Source organism: Lutra lutra, chromosome 4, assembly GCF_902655055.1.
Source record: "Lutra lutra chromosome 4, mLutLut1.2, whole genome shotgun sequence".
In the NCBI taxonomy this organism is placed as follows: domain Eukaryota; kingdom Metazoa; phylum Chordata; class Mammalia; order Carnivora; family Mustelidae; genus Lutra; species Lutra lutra.
In genome coordinates, this window is record NC_062281.1 from 168,811,376 (window position 1) to 168,827,007 (window position 15,632).

Consider the following 15,632-nt stretch of genomic DNA (forward strand, 5'->3'; position numbering starts at 1 on the left):
GGTGGAGGCAGGGGAGGAGAAGGGCTCCGGCAGTACACGTGGGGAGTCCTGGAGGGGCACGCAGAGGCTGGCGTTTGGGGGTGGCAGGGGGTATCCCCGCCCCAGCTCGGCTAGGCTGCAGGACCAGGTGGGACCTGTCAGCCTCGTGTAAACACTTCTCACAAGGGCAGCTTAACCACTTGAGTGTGACTGGCCTTCAAAGCTGGAGGGAGAGGCTGAGCAGGGAAGTGCAGAGCTCCCTTGAGGGATAACAATTTATCTCCTCTCCCGTGCAGGTGGGCTCCCTGGGGCCTCCCCCAGAGGCCAAGGGGAAAAGGGTTGGGACGGGGCTGGAGGGGCACTGCCGCTCCAGCATTTTAGATTTCTCATTAGTAAGCCAAAACTCAGCCAACTCTCAGAACAAGACTGTGAAACAGGCATCTTGATTCCCATTTTAGAGATGAAGAAACTGATGTTCAGAGAGGCTGAGTGACGTGTCCAGAGGCATCTAGCTGGCGGGTGGGAGGGCGATGCTTCCATGGCATCTACGAAGCTTCCTGAAGCCCGGCTCTTTCCTTCTGTCCCTGGGCGAGCATGGGTGGGTCTGCAGCCAAGCGTTCAGGGCAACACTTTCCAGCATGCCTGGGCTGGGAGAACATGCGGGAGTAAGTGATTGCAGAGTGTGAAGCGCGGTGTTCGGCCCAGACTCCCAGGTCGGGCTCCAGACACATTTCACTGGGGAGGGACCAGCTGCCCCTGCCCCCATCACCGGACCAGCAGGCCAGCGGGTCCAGCGGGTCCAGAGACCTGGCTCTCGCTGGGCCAAGGGGATTATCCCCATTCTCTGTGTCTCTGGCCAGGGCGGGCACCGCTGCCTCTTTTATCCTCTCACAAAGGCCAGGCCCGCAGGGCCTGCTGTGTCAGAGTTTCTGTGGCCGGGGGAAGCCTTACTTCCTTTTCTCCCGCCAAGCCCAGAGGGCCATGCAGAGTCTGCCCACTTGCTGGGGGGCCACCACTAGAGCTCCACAGGTGAAAGGCACAGGGGTGACTCAGCACTGGGAGGAGAGGGCTGAGGGGTCACTCACAGAAGGACAGAGAGCTCCTCTTCAAGACAAAGGTTATTCCTGCAGTACGAGGTCAGAGGGTAGATCTAAAGAAGCACATCCAGTCAGAGCTGGCCAATATCGGGCAGGGGTGGGGCCAGCTGGTTCCCAGGGATCCACAAATTGGATGTGAGAGTCTGCCATAGTCCAGCTGCTTGGGTAGCCGGCTCCAGTCCCATGTTAGGGCGTTCTGTGAAATTCCGAAAAGGAGCAGATTTCTTCTACAGGGTGGGGGGTGAGGCGGGGGGCAGGTGGGTAAGTTGTCCTATTCAACCATTCGGAGTTCTCAGTCTTCTGGGTAGGAGACATTAGTTGGGGAGACCCCATGGTTCCCCAGAATTAACCTCTCTTTATCCTCCCCCAACAGGTTGGTTTTTGGAGGTGTCCCCGCTGAAGTGGCAACGAGTTCTCCCATGTGACACACCCGAGGTGCCTTTGGGGAAAGCTCTCTGGACCTCCCAATGGGCTGATGAAGAAGTGGGCTCCCCACACCCTCTCTGTCCCCAACTGAGATTATGGTGGATTTGGGATACGGCCCAGGCCCGGGCCTCCTGCTGCTGAACCAGCCCCGCAGGTGTTAGCAAGAACCCTGCGCTGTCCAACCCCCCACCCCCCAAAGACCACCCCTTCTACCAGGGGCCTGGAGCTGGCAAGTGACTATGCGGCTTGGGCTGTGTGTGGTGGTCCTGGTTCTGAGCTGGATGCATCTCGCTGCCGGCAGCCGGGGGATCAAGGGCAAGAGGCAGAGGCGGAGTGAGTAATGGAGCGGGGCTGGACCACTGCTGGCCTTGGGAGCGGGAGGGGGCTGCCTGGGGACCAGAGGGCCATCGGCGGTTTCATTTGGTGATGACCATGGCAGATTTTACTTTGTCTATTACAGCTGTGTAGATTACTCAGTAGATTATCCTGTTTGTGGATTATCCAGTGTGTGGATTAATTTGTTGAGATTAGCCCCTCTATAGATTACTTTTATCTATTTTCCCCTTTGTAGACTCTGTTTTCTAGATTAACCCCTCTCTTGTGAGGATCCAGTGTGTGGATTATGCCTTTTGACATAACACCAGCTTTGTGTGGTATCCATGGAAATGGGGTCCCCTGCTGCTGGGGCCCCCGGCCCCAGGGTGCTCGGCCCCCTCCTCACTGATAGGAGTTCTCAACTCTTTTCTTTGGGTCTTGGCTGAGTGCGGGCCCCTGGTAACCCCTTGGGGCCAGGAGCTCTACTGAGCTTGGGGAACAGCTTCCCTGCCAAGTTCATGGGGGCAGATGCAGCAGAGTAGGGAGGCTTGTGAGACTGTCCACTCCTGTGGTTTTTAACTCGGCCCAGTGGGATTCGGGGAGTTGCACTGCGGGCTGAAGGGGAGGCAGTGGGAAGGAGTGTGGCCCCACTGCCCATCCAAGCAGAGGACTGCTCACTCTTTCCTGTTTTCAGCCAGATTCCACATGAGATGTCACTGGAAGGAGGGGTTCCCACAGTTTAAGAAAAAAAAAATTTAATTCTTTTGTGATACAAATAGGCCTAAGGACACCTGATTGATACTGGAACCCAATTCCTATGAACCCTGTCTTCCTAAAAGCAGAGCTTGACAGAGCTCACGGTGAACCTGTCCCCACAGAATCCCATCCCAGGCAGACCTGAGAGCCCCCTGGCCTCATCCTGGCTCCTGCAATGGGGGGTGGGGGATGGGGGGTGGGGGATGCGCACCTGCCTAGTATGTGAAGGGAGTCGCTGCTGGCTCTGCCAACCAGCTAGTGAGAGGGAGGGGGCCTTTGGTACAGACCCAAGGGCTCTCTCCCTTTCAGCGTCCCCCATAAGTCATGTCACTCCCACAGGTGGGAGGCTCCTCTGAAGTGCAGAACAAGCCCCTCTTGCTTCCTCCTGAGGCTGTCAAACCCAGGCCCACCAGGAAAAGTCAGGAGGCAGTGGAGTTCTGTTGGGTCCCCACTGGCGCGGCCCAGGCCAGAACCCAGCCCAGGGAGAGAAGCTCAGAAAATTGGTGGAGCTGAAAATCCCTGGCTTAACACACAATTAGAGGCGGTTAGGTTTAATCATCATTGAGGCCTTGATTTTCCTCCCTGCTCCGGTATCTTGGGCTTCACAGGCCCAATGTGGTTTAGCGGTTTATAACTAGTCTCCTTTGTTTCCAAGGTGGGGGGGGCACCCACGCTCATGCGACACACATGAGCTGTCACACTTCCACTCACAGGCAGAGTCCCCCCACCCCCCAGCCAGGGGTCAAAGACCTGTTGTATTGATACAAGTCTGTTGTATCGAAAACAACCACAACAATAACAAAGTACTGCCTTGAGCATCAGAAAGACCTGGTCCCTGCAAAGGCCAGGTGAATGCCCCAATTTGATGGGACCACAGCCCTGTACCGGGTGGCATGAGCGCAGACGTCCTTGATGGTGACATGTGAGGGTGGGAAAAGACTTGGGGTGCAGTGAGGACCTGGAGAAGGATGAGGGTTGCTAGACAATGCTTGTTGAATAAAAACCATAAAGCTGCAAGGGTGATTGCAAAGGGATATAGTACAGCCTATGGGAGGTTTTATTTATGCGTGTATATTTGGTGGGAACCCTTTAGAAAATAGCAAAGCTCTGTCTAGACTTCAGGATGCATGTCGTTGTTACATGAACAATGTGTGGACCGTTTGGCCCTAGGGTTTCTGTGGAGTAGGGAGGGAAGAAAGGACCACGATGCTGTGTGTGGCTGCTCGACCTTGTAGCCACTGGGGGGGCAGTGGGGAGCCAGAGTGGGGAGGTAGGCTGGCTGTGCAGATGAGCCTCAGGTCTGTCAACTCTGTCTGCTGTCAGAAGACACCTGATAGAGCACCGATCCGGAGACATATACCAGTTTAGAGTCCAGAAATGGCTGATCTCAGACTTGGGTGATGGTCTCCCCGCACGGAGGGAGTGAAATTGAGAAAAGGGCTCTTAGCTGTGAGTTAGGAACCCTAGCGGGGTTATTTCCTCCTCCCATTCACTGAGGACCCTCCTTCCCCTCCCTAAGCCCCCTCTTCACTCACTTAGCCTCTTGTCTCCTCACTGGCCCTCCCCTGCTCCTGAATGCTTTTCTGCCTGGTCCTCAGAGTGCCCACCTTGACTCCCCACTCCTCACACTGAGTACTCCTTCTCCTTACTGAGACTCTTTTAGCTGATTCCTGGGTCCCTTCCTCAGTCCTGTCGCCTTGAGTCCCTCATTCCTTCACTGAAGCCCGGCTCCTCCGTCTGACCCCATCCAGACTTTGTGGGGAAGTGACATCAGGGGAGACTTCCTGGAGGAGATGGCTTTTGTTTTGAGGCTTGAAGGAGTTCGTCAGGCTCAGGAGGTGGAAGAGAATGTTCCAGGCAGAGGGACCAACTTAACCAAAGGCACGGAGGTGTGCAATGATGTGATGTGTGCAGACAAACGAAAATAGTTCTGTTTGGCTGAGGGGTAGTGTTGAGAGATGAGGTGGGTAGGATCAGCTCATGGAGGCTTTTTAGGCCAGGTAAAGAAGTTAGTAAGACCAGACGGGTCTCAGTTCTGCTGGTGATAGGGAGCCATCGATGGATTTTAGGAAGGGGTGTTTTGGTTGTAGGAATATCAGTTTGCAAGGGTTTTGTGCAAGAATGGATGAAGGGGCCTGAGAAGCCCCAGGGAATGGAGGGGGGCACAGCCTTGCCTTCCCAGTCTGGGGAAGTGGGCTTCACTGAGGACTTGGCGGGGGCAGAACTGTGTGAGGGGGTTTTGTGAAGAGGTTGGGAAGTAGGCTCCATCCTTTCTCTGAATGCCCTCCACTTCCAGCCCACCCAGCCTCCACAGCGAAGCTACAGCCCTACCAGGCTACCTCCCCTGTGCGCCTCCCTCTATCATGGGCGTAGGAACCTTGCATGTGGTGAATCTGGCCGTGCCCTTCTGAGGTCCCCTTCCCTGCCAGTAGCATAAAGCCCTATTTTCCATTCTGTGAATGCACTAAGATGTTCGGTGCCTCAGAGCCTTTGCACAGGCTGTTCCTCCTGTGTGGCACACCCTCTTCACCTAGCCGGCTGGGTAAGGGAGTGTCTCCCATTACTCATCCACTCACACAGCGTGAGCCAGCCCTGCTTGCCGCATCCCTGGGTGGGCCTGTGTTTATGCCTCAGCTCGAGCTCTAGGTCCCCAGCTCCCAGTCCTTCTGGGCACAGGTTAGGTGTGCAGTAAATGTCTATGGAATGAATGAGGCTCGGTTTTTTCCTTTGAATCATTAGGATTCATCTTCCTTGGATCCCGTTTCCCGCACACAGAGCCCCCCTCCCTGTGGCTGTCTATTAGCACCCCACTGCCCATGCACCTGTCTCATTAAGCTGAGAACACCCTTGGGTTCCTATCCTTCTTGACCAGCATCCCCTTCCTCACTGAACTGACCCCTGCCTGTCACTGAACTCCTCTCCTCCTTGATAAGCTCTCCTTCTCCTTCCTGCACCCCCAAACTTCATGGAGCTCAGTTTCCTTTGTCCTTGTCTCAAGCCCCAAGGCCACTCTGCTTTGCACTGCAACTCTCCTGTATCCTCGGGTCTTCACTCCATCAGTTCACCCAGCCTTGGAGTCTCAGATGCGCGTGATCACAGCCCCTGCTCCCAGCTGCTCTCCCCTCTCTGTTCCTATGTTCTCGGATGCTTTCTGGCCCTCTCCTCCCTTTACCTCCACCTCCACCCCTTCCACTCGCTTCCCATCCCCCACTCCATCAGAATTGCTCCTTTTGGGGTCAGCCAGTGGGTCACCTCCCCATGCCGGTATGTGGCTATGGTCTCCTCCCAGCTGTCTCTGCACATCTCCCCTTTGCAACTTGGCTCCTGTGCCCACTCTCCCTCAGCAACCCCCCCACCCCTACCCCAGGATTCCTTCTCAGTTCTCTCTGAGCCCCTACTCCTTGGCTGGCCTGTTGAGTGAGTGTTGCCCGCTGCTTAGGCTCTGCCTTGGGATGACTCCCCGTCCCATGATTTAACCACTGATGACCACAGCTTCCAAAGTAGGATCCCTGCATTCTCTCCCCTGCTCCACAGCTGATTTCTTGAATGAGATGACTCTCCTTCCTCTACTCCTCGACCCCTGCCTTCTGCCCTCTGCCCCCATCAGGGGCACCATTGCTGCCTCCTTGCCTGACACCTCAGCAGCTTTGGAACAGCGACGCCTCCCTGGCCTGCCCAGTGAGCTCTGCTCTTGGCTTTCATATTCACTGTGCCTTTGAGTGGCCTTTCTTTTATCTGCCCTTCCCTTAAATTCCTGGTTCTTTTGTTCATTCTCTCGACCCACTGTCCTTTCTGTCTTGTGGACGCTCATGCCTTTATGACTGTTTTCATGTTAAAAACTCCACATTGAAGTCTCCAGCCAAAATATTTCTCTTGACTTCCAGACCCACAGGTTCAACTGCCTAATAGACACCTCCCCCCAGATATCCCACAGCAGCCACAATGTCAACACATCTAAAACCTGACTACTCATCCTTCCCCCACCCAAACCTGCTCCGCCTCCTGTGGTCCCCTCTTGGCAAAGGGCAAAGGGCCACCTTGTCACACAAGCCAACACCTTGGAGTCACCCTCAGCTTGCACTTTCCCCAGCCCTCAGCCCCAGGTCTAGCCCACATCACCTGGTCTTATTGATTCTCCCACCTGAGTATCTCACCTGTGTCCACTCCTCTGCATCTTCTCCATCCAGCTGTCTCTTTGGGCTTGAGGTATCTTCTTGTTTCCAGACTTGCTGTCCCTATGACCCATTCTCCCTATCACAGAGTGATCCGACCATGTCTCTGATTTTAAAACCCCCAGTAATTCTTCACTGCCTTGAGGACGATGTCCAAACTCCTTTGTCCAGATTCAAGACCCTTTCTTATCTTGGCCTGCTTCCCCTTCCAGCTTCACATCTAACCCCTCCCTCCATGCTCCCTGCCCCCACGCTGATTTCAGATCCTGAGAGCTCCATGCTTTCTCTTGCTGTGTCACTGAGAGATCTGAAGAGAAATGCACACAGAGATGTGCTGGTTGATTGGGAAATGGACAGCAGGATTCTGAGAGGGCCTTTTGCAAATCTGTCCTTAACAAAAATGACAAGGATGAAGACACGAGATGGGAACATAGTTATATGGCTGGCAAATAGGACACTGGGATCAGTTCAGTTATTGAAACCAAGGCAAGGATAGAGGGGACATTCATTTCAACAATGAATTTAGTAGAAACTTTGAATAATAGAGAATATAATATCTTTGAAGTAGAAGCAATACCTAAAATCTAAACAAACTTATTAATTTGTAATACAACCAAATAAAGGACCGAAGTGGAAAAGGAAACCCAAGGGCTCCCTCATAACGTCAATCCAACACTTAAATATTTTTGCTCCTAGAAGAACTAAACCAAGAACAACATTAATTTTTAAATATATTGATTAATTAACATCGGCTCTATACAAATCAATTCTATATATATATTTTTTCTTTTTTTTTTAATTTTATTTATTTATTTCACAGAGAGAGATCACAAGCAGGCAGAGAGGCAGGCAGAGAGAGAGATAGAGGAGGAAGCAGGTTCTCCGCGGAGCAGAGAGCCCGACGCGGGAATCAATCCCAGGACCCTGAGACCATGACCTGAGCCGAAGGCAGAGGCTTAACCCACTGAGCCACCCAGGCGCCCCTATATATATATTTTTTTAAATCAATCTACCTGAACTTCTGTTCTCCACATTACCTCATGTGGTCTTGCCCTTGGCCTTCCTAAACTTTGTTCCCTCTGCATTGGCACACACGCTGGCTGCAAAGCCTTATTCAAGTCATTTCACTTCCCCATGCCCTCCTCTGTAAAAACAAGGCTTACAAACTAATAATCACACCTGCTGCGTGGGTTGTAAGGATTTAGTAAGTGAACGCATGAGGAGCCCCGGGAACAGAGTAAGCGTGCCACGTGTGGGAGTCAGCAGCCATGGTGGTTGTGAAACGGCTGTGTTTTTTCCAGCTCCTTCCCCTTCTGCTCACGTTCTTAACTCTTGCTCATTCTCCAGTTCTGAAATCAGGGATGGCTCCTGCAGCTGGTATTTCTCCCAGTAGCCCTCCAGAGTAGACATCCTCACATCCGTTTCCAGTGGTGGGAAAGGAAGCACACGAGACACCGTGTTTTGCCCCAGGGCACAGGTCCAGCCTAAGCTCGGGGTTCCCTACGCTCCATGATCTCGTGCCATCTGTTCTGTTCCCCCCAGCGCTCTGCCCCCAGCCTGCATCGCCAGCTCCTTGCTTCATGCTTGCTTCTAAGTGGCTCATTCCTCTCTGTGTGTTACCTTCTCCACTTGCTTTTCTTCCTGCGGGGTGGACCTCATTTAGTGACCAGCCCCACTGTCCCACCACCACCTACCCTCGCCCTGACCCCAGACTCCTCTCTCCTGTTGGTCTCCTCTGCCAAATTCTCTCAAATCTTCTTCTGTCCATCTCCAACTTTGCAGAATTTTATTTAAGACGTTTTCATCTTTCTCACCTGGTTGATCTGATCAGCTTCCTTCCAGATGGTCCTTTGGTCCCTGGTCTCCATCCAGGTTGCCCGAGGAACCTCTCAACATGTAAATCAGTTCGGGTCCTGCACCTTGCTGATAGCTTCCTACTGTCTAATCAGTTATGAAAAAGGTCCCAAGAAAAACTCTGCGAAACAGGGGTCCTTTGGCCACAATGTTTGGCAAGTGCAGCTTCCTCTGTCCTCCTCTTAGGGAGTCACTCTGTGCAGGAACATGGGAAAGGTTGAAGAAGCCCTGTGCTAAAGAATGCTGTTTAGACCCATGGACCCAGAGTTCTGTCTTCCCTAATGTCCTGGCCTTTTCTCCACAGCCTCTAAGGAACATCTATGGGAAAGCTTGTTCCAGGAATGCTCTTTGGGAAACACTGCCTGGCAGGATCAAGTTCAAGTTCCTTAGCATGATTGTCTTTCACTATTCCCCTCCCTGTCCCTTCTGCACCCCAAATCATCTGTAATTCCCTTTGGGTTCTTTTCTATCTCTGTGGGCCTGCTTCTAGAAGGACCCTCACCTCTACTTCATGATGGACAAATCTCTACTAATTCTTCAAGAGTTGGCCCAAAGGAAACCTTCTTCATGACTCCTTCCTTCTTTTCTTTTGGGTTTACTCTTACTAGGCCTTGCGGCTGTCAGCATTTGCTTGTTTGCAGGTCTGCCTGCATCACTGAAAGATCGGTTTGGAGTGGTCAGGCGAGCCTCCCTCCATGTCCCCAGTGCTCACTGGGCACAGGATACTTGGGAGGGGTGCAGGGAGTTTTGGTTAAACAAGTGACATCAGAGGGTTGAGACCCCATGCTGGGGCTGGAGGTCACACTGCCTCAAAGGAAGGCCAGTGTTTCCCAAACTTAGCATCACTGACATGTTGAACCAGGCAGCTTGTTGTGGGCCCTCACCCCATGCCTTGTAGGATGTTTACCAGTACCCCCAGCCTGTCTCCCCTAGATGCCGGCAACAACCTCTTCCCCAGTATGACTATCAGAAGCATCTCTAGATGTTGCCAGATACCCACTGGGGAGCAAAATCATTTCTGGTTGAGACCACTGTTCCAGACCCAAGTTATTACATTGTCCTCCTGCATCTGAGCAGACGATCTTTTTCTCAGATAGTTTAACCCGTTGTCCTTCTTGACCTTAAAACTTTCGCAAGGATAAAAAAAAAAATCCCCTCCTTCCATACCTGAGGCTGAGCTTTTCTTCTTCTCGGGAGGGCTGGGGAAGGTTCCAGGAAAGGTGCAGCTTCAGGAGCTCCTCAGGGAATGGCTAAGCAAGCCTGGAGAGTGAGCCAGTGTTGTGCCTGGAGCCGGGGCAGACATTTCGGAGGGATGGGGGGGGGGGTCTCTTGCTTCGGACATCTGTGCCAGTTCCCTTGAGGGATGATGTTGGGAGGCTTGTCAAGCAGCCTTACAAGGAGTGGACATCCTGGCCTGTACTTGTCTGAAAAGCACATTTGTCGTGTAGGAAGAAACTCCTCTACTCACTTCCCATCTTCGTGGGAGCCTGGGAAAGATGGAGGTCTCTCCTACAGCCACCTTCTTATCCCTCTTCCACCCTTGCAGTCAGTGCGGAGGGGAGCCAGGCCTGTGCCAAAGGTTGTGAGCTCTGCTCTGAGGTCAACGGCTGCCTGAAGTGCTCGCCCAAGCTGTTCATCCTGCTGGAGAGGAACGACATTCGCCAGGTGGGCGTCTGCTTGCCTTCCTGCCCCCCGGGATACTTCGATGCCCGCAACCCCGACATGAACAAGTGCATCAGTGAGTGTGGGGAGGGCTGGAGAAGACTCTGGACACTGGGGGAGGGTGCTTTGAATAGTTGGTGGCAGGCAGGAGGAGGAGGAGAGGGGACATGGAGGAGGGGAGATGAGGCTCTGATTCAAGTATCCAGCAGCCAGTCCGACATCTCAGGGAGTCCCTCCACCTTCCCAGCTTGTGTATCCGTATCAGAGCCATATCTCCCGCCTCCAAACCTGTACCCACCTGCACTGCCGTGGTGTCCTGGGCCACTCACGCCATTGACCTGAGAGCCAGCTTGTCCTTCATGTCATCTCCCATCCATCTAATGACCAGATCGTGCCTGCTGCCTCTCGTTTCTGTCCTTACTGCCATAGTCTCGCCCGGGGTTCCTACTGCCTCTATCCTGGACTATCTCAGTAGCCTGCTTCTCTGTCCTCCAGCACTCATCCAGTTCCCTTGAGCCCTCCCTCCACATGACAGCCAGAAAGATGCTTCTGAGACACGTGTCCTGTCCCACCACACTACTGTTTGAAAACCACCCCGGCCCCACTTACCGCAGGGAAATTCAAGCCCCTGCCAGCCTGTCTGTTCCCCGCACCCTTCTGCCCCACCCCCGTGTCCAAGTCTTCTTGCCAGCTGGGCTGGGCTCCCCCACAGCCGCTGTAGCTCTGCATGTTTGAAGGCACATGCTGCCCCACCTCTGTTCAGGCTCACTGTGACATACTGGGGGACAGGCAGGGAACACACTCCAGTGAACAATGCCAGTGCCCCTCCCATTCGCTCAGGGCCCGGGTGATTAGAATGCATTTCTAGATCATGTGTCCGTTGAGCCTCGCAACAGCCTTTGGAGGGAGATGGGACCTACATGACAGGTGCCCTTTTTTCGGAGGCTGATAGCAATGAGGCCTGCTGGGGAAATGGCTGACCCGAGATCAGCCTTGGGTTCTAAGCTTAATTCTGCTTCTTTCTCGTTGTATAACTTCAGGTGTGTTGCAGCCTCTCAAAGCCTCATGTCTGAAACGAGAGTGCTAGTTTTCCCCCTAGGGCTGTTGCCAGAGGCATATAGAAAGCCCTTAGTGGCTACCCTTACTGTATGTCCCCTGCAACCAGACCCAGGAGTCTGAGAAAGGAGGGAGGAGTGGAGGAGAAGGAGCCTCCAGGAGGCACAGAGGAGGGGTCGGGTGCGGTGGGGTGGGAAGCCTTTGAGGATGGAGGGGGGACCCTGGGGCTGCCCTCTTGGTCCTCAGGGTGTTTGGGGTAGGAGCTCCTGACTGAGCCAGCTCCCGCAAAACTGGCAGCCCCAGCTGCAGGTGCCAGAGACTGGGAAGAAGTCAGCCTTGCCCACGGTCTGGGAAGGGAGATGTTGTGAAAGACTCTGCCTGCTTTCAGCCGGGGCCCTGTGACCCTCCCTCCCCCAACTTCCCCAGAGGAGGGAGAGCTGGCAAGAGGGGATCAGGGAGGGACCCAGGAGTCCAACCAAGGTGGTTCCTGGAACTGGGCTTTGCAGAGGGAGAGGAATTTGCCCTGAGATCTCTCCTTCCCTCTCCAAGCAGATTCTTTTCTCAGGGCAGGAGGGGAACCAGGGTTTGAGGTGTCACGGATGCCCAGATATGGTGAGAGGAAACCATACAGCTGTGAGCGGGGATCATCGTATTCCTCAGTTCAACTCCGATTAGGTGGCCCTCTGGTGTGCCATGATGCGCTGGGACCCTTATCCTCCCCGTCCCCCAACGAATCCCAGAGGGTCCCGCCCTGCTCCTCTGAAACCAGCTCTTCTGCTCCTCACCTTGGTTCCAGGGCCTGGGCTTGGGTTTGGGGTAGTGTTAGCTGACCGGCCCAGCCAGCCCTGAAAAGCAACCCCTTTGGCTTCCTCTGCTCAACCTTCCCTTGCCTTCCCTCCCTCCCAGGACTCTCCTGTGGTCATGGCAGCTCAGGGCCAGGGTCCTGCCCTCAGGTTTGGGGGGTCTGCCCCTAGGGTGGAGGGGCCTTGGGGATGGGGGTGAGCCAGAGGTCCCCAATCTGGCCTTCTCCTCAGAGTGCAAGATTGAGCACTGTGAGGCCTGCTTCAGCCACAACTTCTGCACCAAGTGTAAGGAAAGCTTGTACCTGCATAAGGGCCGTTGCTATCCGGCCTGTCCCGAGGGCTCGGCGGCCGCCAACGGCACCATGGAATGCAGCAGTCCTGGTGAGTTTGCAGGGGTGCTACGGGCCAAGGGGGTTGGGCCCCAGGGAAGGGGCAGGGAGAGCCTGCTTATCCCCCACCTGCAGCCCCTCCCCTGACAGCCCTGTGGGGTTCGTCCCAAGGTTTTTCTGGCCTCTGAACCAAAGATGCCTCCAGCCTCAGGCTCAGGCAGAGAACAGGTGGGAGGGGCTCCCCTGGGGCATTCTGGGGTACCCAGAGGTGACCCCCTCCTCCCCTTCTTTCTCTCCCTCTTCCCTCCCTTCCTGCCAGCACAATGTGAAATGAGCGAGTGGTCCCTGTGGGGGCCATGCTCTAAGAAGAAGAGGCTCTGTGGCTTCCGGAGGGGCTCCGAAGAACGGACTCGGAGGGTGCTCCATGCCCCTGGGGGGGACCATGCTATCTGTTCGGACACCAAGGAGACCCGCAGGTGCACAGTGCGAAGGACACCCTGTCCTGAGGGTGAGCTGCGTGCGGTCTGTGCCTCCCCGGGGCTGGGAGTCGGGGACAGCCATGGAGGTCTGATCACTTCTGCCTCTTGCCTGTCACCTGGGAAAGGGCCACAGGCTGGGGCCAGATGGGAACCTCCAGTTCAAGATGCCATGCTGGGGGAATCAGTGCCAGGTTCTGGCAGAGAGCGGTCCCCAGAGCTCCATGTGGTGGAAGCTGGAAGCTTCAGTGTCTGTGTCTTCTAGTTTCCCCATTTTCTCTGAACCAGCATGTGTTGGCATTAGAAGGACCCTCAGAAGCAGGTGCTAAGACTCAGAGAGGTGTAGTGATGTGACCAAGGTCACACAGCCTGTAGTTGGCCATGAGGTGGCAGCTGCCCCCAGAGGCAGTGGAGTGGGGCGGAGGAGCTGGGGGTTTTCCTGCTTGTCCTCAGAGCTGCACCAAACATCTTGGCCCAGTGGGGTTCAAGGTCTGTGAGAGACACAAGCAAGAGGAGGGTGTCTGGTTCATTGAGGGATGGGGGGAAAGGCTCCTGGGACCCCCGTCTCCATAACCATATTGTAGGGTCCCCTGAAGTGGCCGCTAGTCAGAAGAGGCCTTGAAGGGGACCGCCACAGCCTAAAGGCAGTAACTCCACCCCCCCCAACTTCCTCCCCAGTCCCCTCCTCGAGCCCTGGGCCATGCCCAGGGCCTCCTTGCTAGCTGCAGGACGTCCTTTGTTGACTCTTCCTGCTGTTGGGGTTGCAGGGCAGAAGAGGAGGAAAGGGGGCCAGGGCCGGCGGGAGAACGCCAACAGGAACCCGAGCAGGAAGGAGAGCAAGGAGGCGGGCGCCGGCTCTCGGAGACGCAAGGGCCACCAACAGCCACAGCACCAAGGAACAGTGGGGCCGGTCACGCCTGCGGGGCCCACCTAGGGATGACTGTCACCTCCAGGCCCACGCAGGAAGAGTCCAGCGCTGCTCTGTGTGATGAAAGCTTTACTGAACTGGAGCGCTGGGGGCAAAGCGTGTACGTGCTCTCCATGCATATATGGACACACAGACACACACACACACACACAGGGCCCATGTTCAAACATGCAACCAACATACACATATGTGCACACGTGCGCGCGTGCACACACACACACACACAAAACCAAGGCCACCGGAAGACACTTCTATCTCTTGGACATCACTGCAGGAGCAGGGTGGGGAGGTAGAGGGGGTCCCCTTTGCCTGGTAGAGGGCCCAGTGGCACAGACTTGGCTTGCGATGCTCCCAAGGGACATGTCAGAGGAAACATTTCCCAGCGTCCAAGCCCAAAGAGAGTGGATCCTTCTGGAGGAGCTGATAGGATCCGCCCAGCATGGCAGACAGGAGCCAGAGCTTGGGGACTGTTCAGCATTTCCAGCTGTGTGACTTTATCCTTGGAGAGTACTGTTATACGCCCATGATCCGTATCAGGGCTGCCCCGACTCTGAAAACTGTTCACAGGTTTATTTCAAATTAAAAACAAAACCAAATGACAATGGTAGCCACAGGCACCATGTTCCTTCACAGGGGACAAGGATTGGTGGGTTACCTGGGAGCAGGACAGGACAGGGCTGAATTTCAAAAGACCCCCTCATGGGCCCCTGGGCAGAAGGCCCAGAGCAGGAAGAAAACTTTGAGGCTACTCTGAGGGTGATAACCAGGTTCTCTGCAGCCTTATTTGTCACTCAAAGTGTGGTTTGTGGACCAGCATTCACGTTATCACCGGGCAGTTTAGAAGAGAGAGTCTCAGGTCCCATCTCAGACCTGATGAACCAGAGTCTGCATTACAATGAGGTCTCGGGTCACTGGAACGCGCGTTCAAGTTTAAGAAGCTCTGCTCTGATCACGTCTATGGTGGGAACCAAGGTCCTGGCCATCTTGTCACAGGAGGGATGCTGGTCCCCTGTTAAGGAAGACTTCCTATCCAGGAGAGGTAGAATCTGAGTCCTAGAGCACTGTAGTGACACCCTAGTGGGAGGGAGTGCTCAGGCTCCCCAAGACAGTTGAGGACTGTTGGATCCAAGGACAGGACAGCGGACAGCATGACCTCCTGTGGCATTCTCAAGTGTCCACTGGCAACCATGTGGGCCATATGGGCCCTGGACTGAGGGGTTTCTAGGGGGAACCAGGCATAGGCCTTGCTCTCCTGGAGTTAGAAGTTGGTCAAGGTAACAGGCATGAACAAAAGAAGCATCCCAATAAATATGTAATTACCAATGGGTAGGGTTAAGACCAGGCAACTACTGGCACATACACAGATCTATAAAGGTAAATAAAAATAAGGCTTTATCTCAGGGAAGCTTTTCAGAGGAGGTGGTATTTGAGCCAAGCTCTGAAGGATGAGTAGGAGTTAGGACAAAGAGAAGGGATGGTGTTCTAGACCAGTGCTGTCTGATAGAAATACCAGATGAGCCACTGACGTGATTTAAAATTTTTCTAGTAGCCACATATAATGAGTAAAAAAGCAACAGGTGAAGTTCATTTTAATTATAGCCATTTATTAATTTAATTACTATTATACCAAGTATATGCTCAAATGTTATCTTTTTAACATGTAATCAATATAAAAATTATTAACAACATCTTTCACATTCTTTTTTTTTTTTTCAAACTAAGTCTTCAACACTCTGTGTATTTTTGCACTTCACAGCATATCTTAATTTGGACACTAAA

General features: G+C 54.0%; 1 protein-coding gene across 3 annotated transcripts in view; it reads left to right on the forward strand.

The window, feature by feature from the left end:
• The window catches only part of RSPO1 (R-spondin 1), a 42,886-nt gene extending 27,254 nt beyond the window's left edge, over positions 1-15,632 (forward strand). For 2 of the 3 annotated variants that reach the window (XM_047728567.1, XM_047728565.1), the window contains exons 2-6: positions 1,450-1,835; positions 10,146-10,337; positions 12,352-12,501; positions 12,769-12,957; positions 13,693-15,632. In XM_047728567.1, coding sequence (XP_047584523.1) covers positions 1,742-1,835; positions 10,146-10,337; positions 12,352-12,501; positions 12,769-12,957; positions 13,693-13,859 — 792 coding nt within the window. In that variant the 5' untranslated portion in view covers positions 1,450-1,741 and the 3' untranslated portion in view covers positions 13,860-15,632. Of the gene's footprint in view, positions 1-473; positions 578-1,449; positions 1,836-10,145; positions 10,338-12,351; positions 12,502-12,768; positions 12,958-13,692 lie in introns of those variants that run through there. The other variant, XM_047728566.1, reaches the window with a different exon arrangement.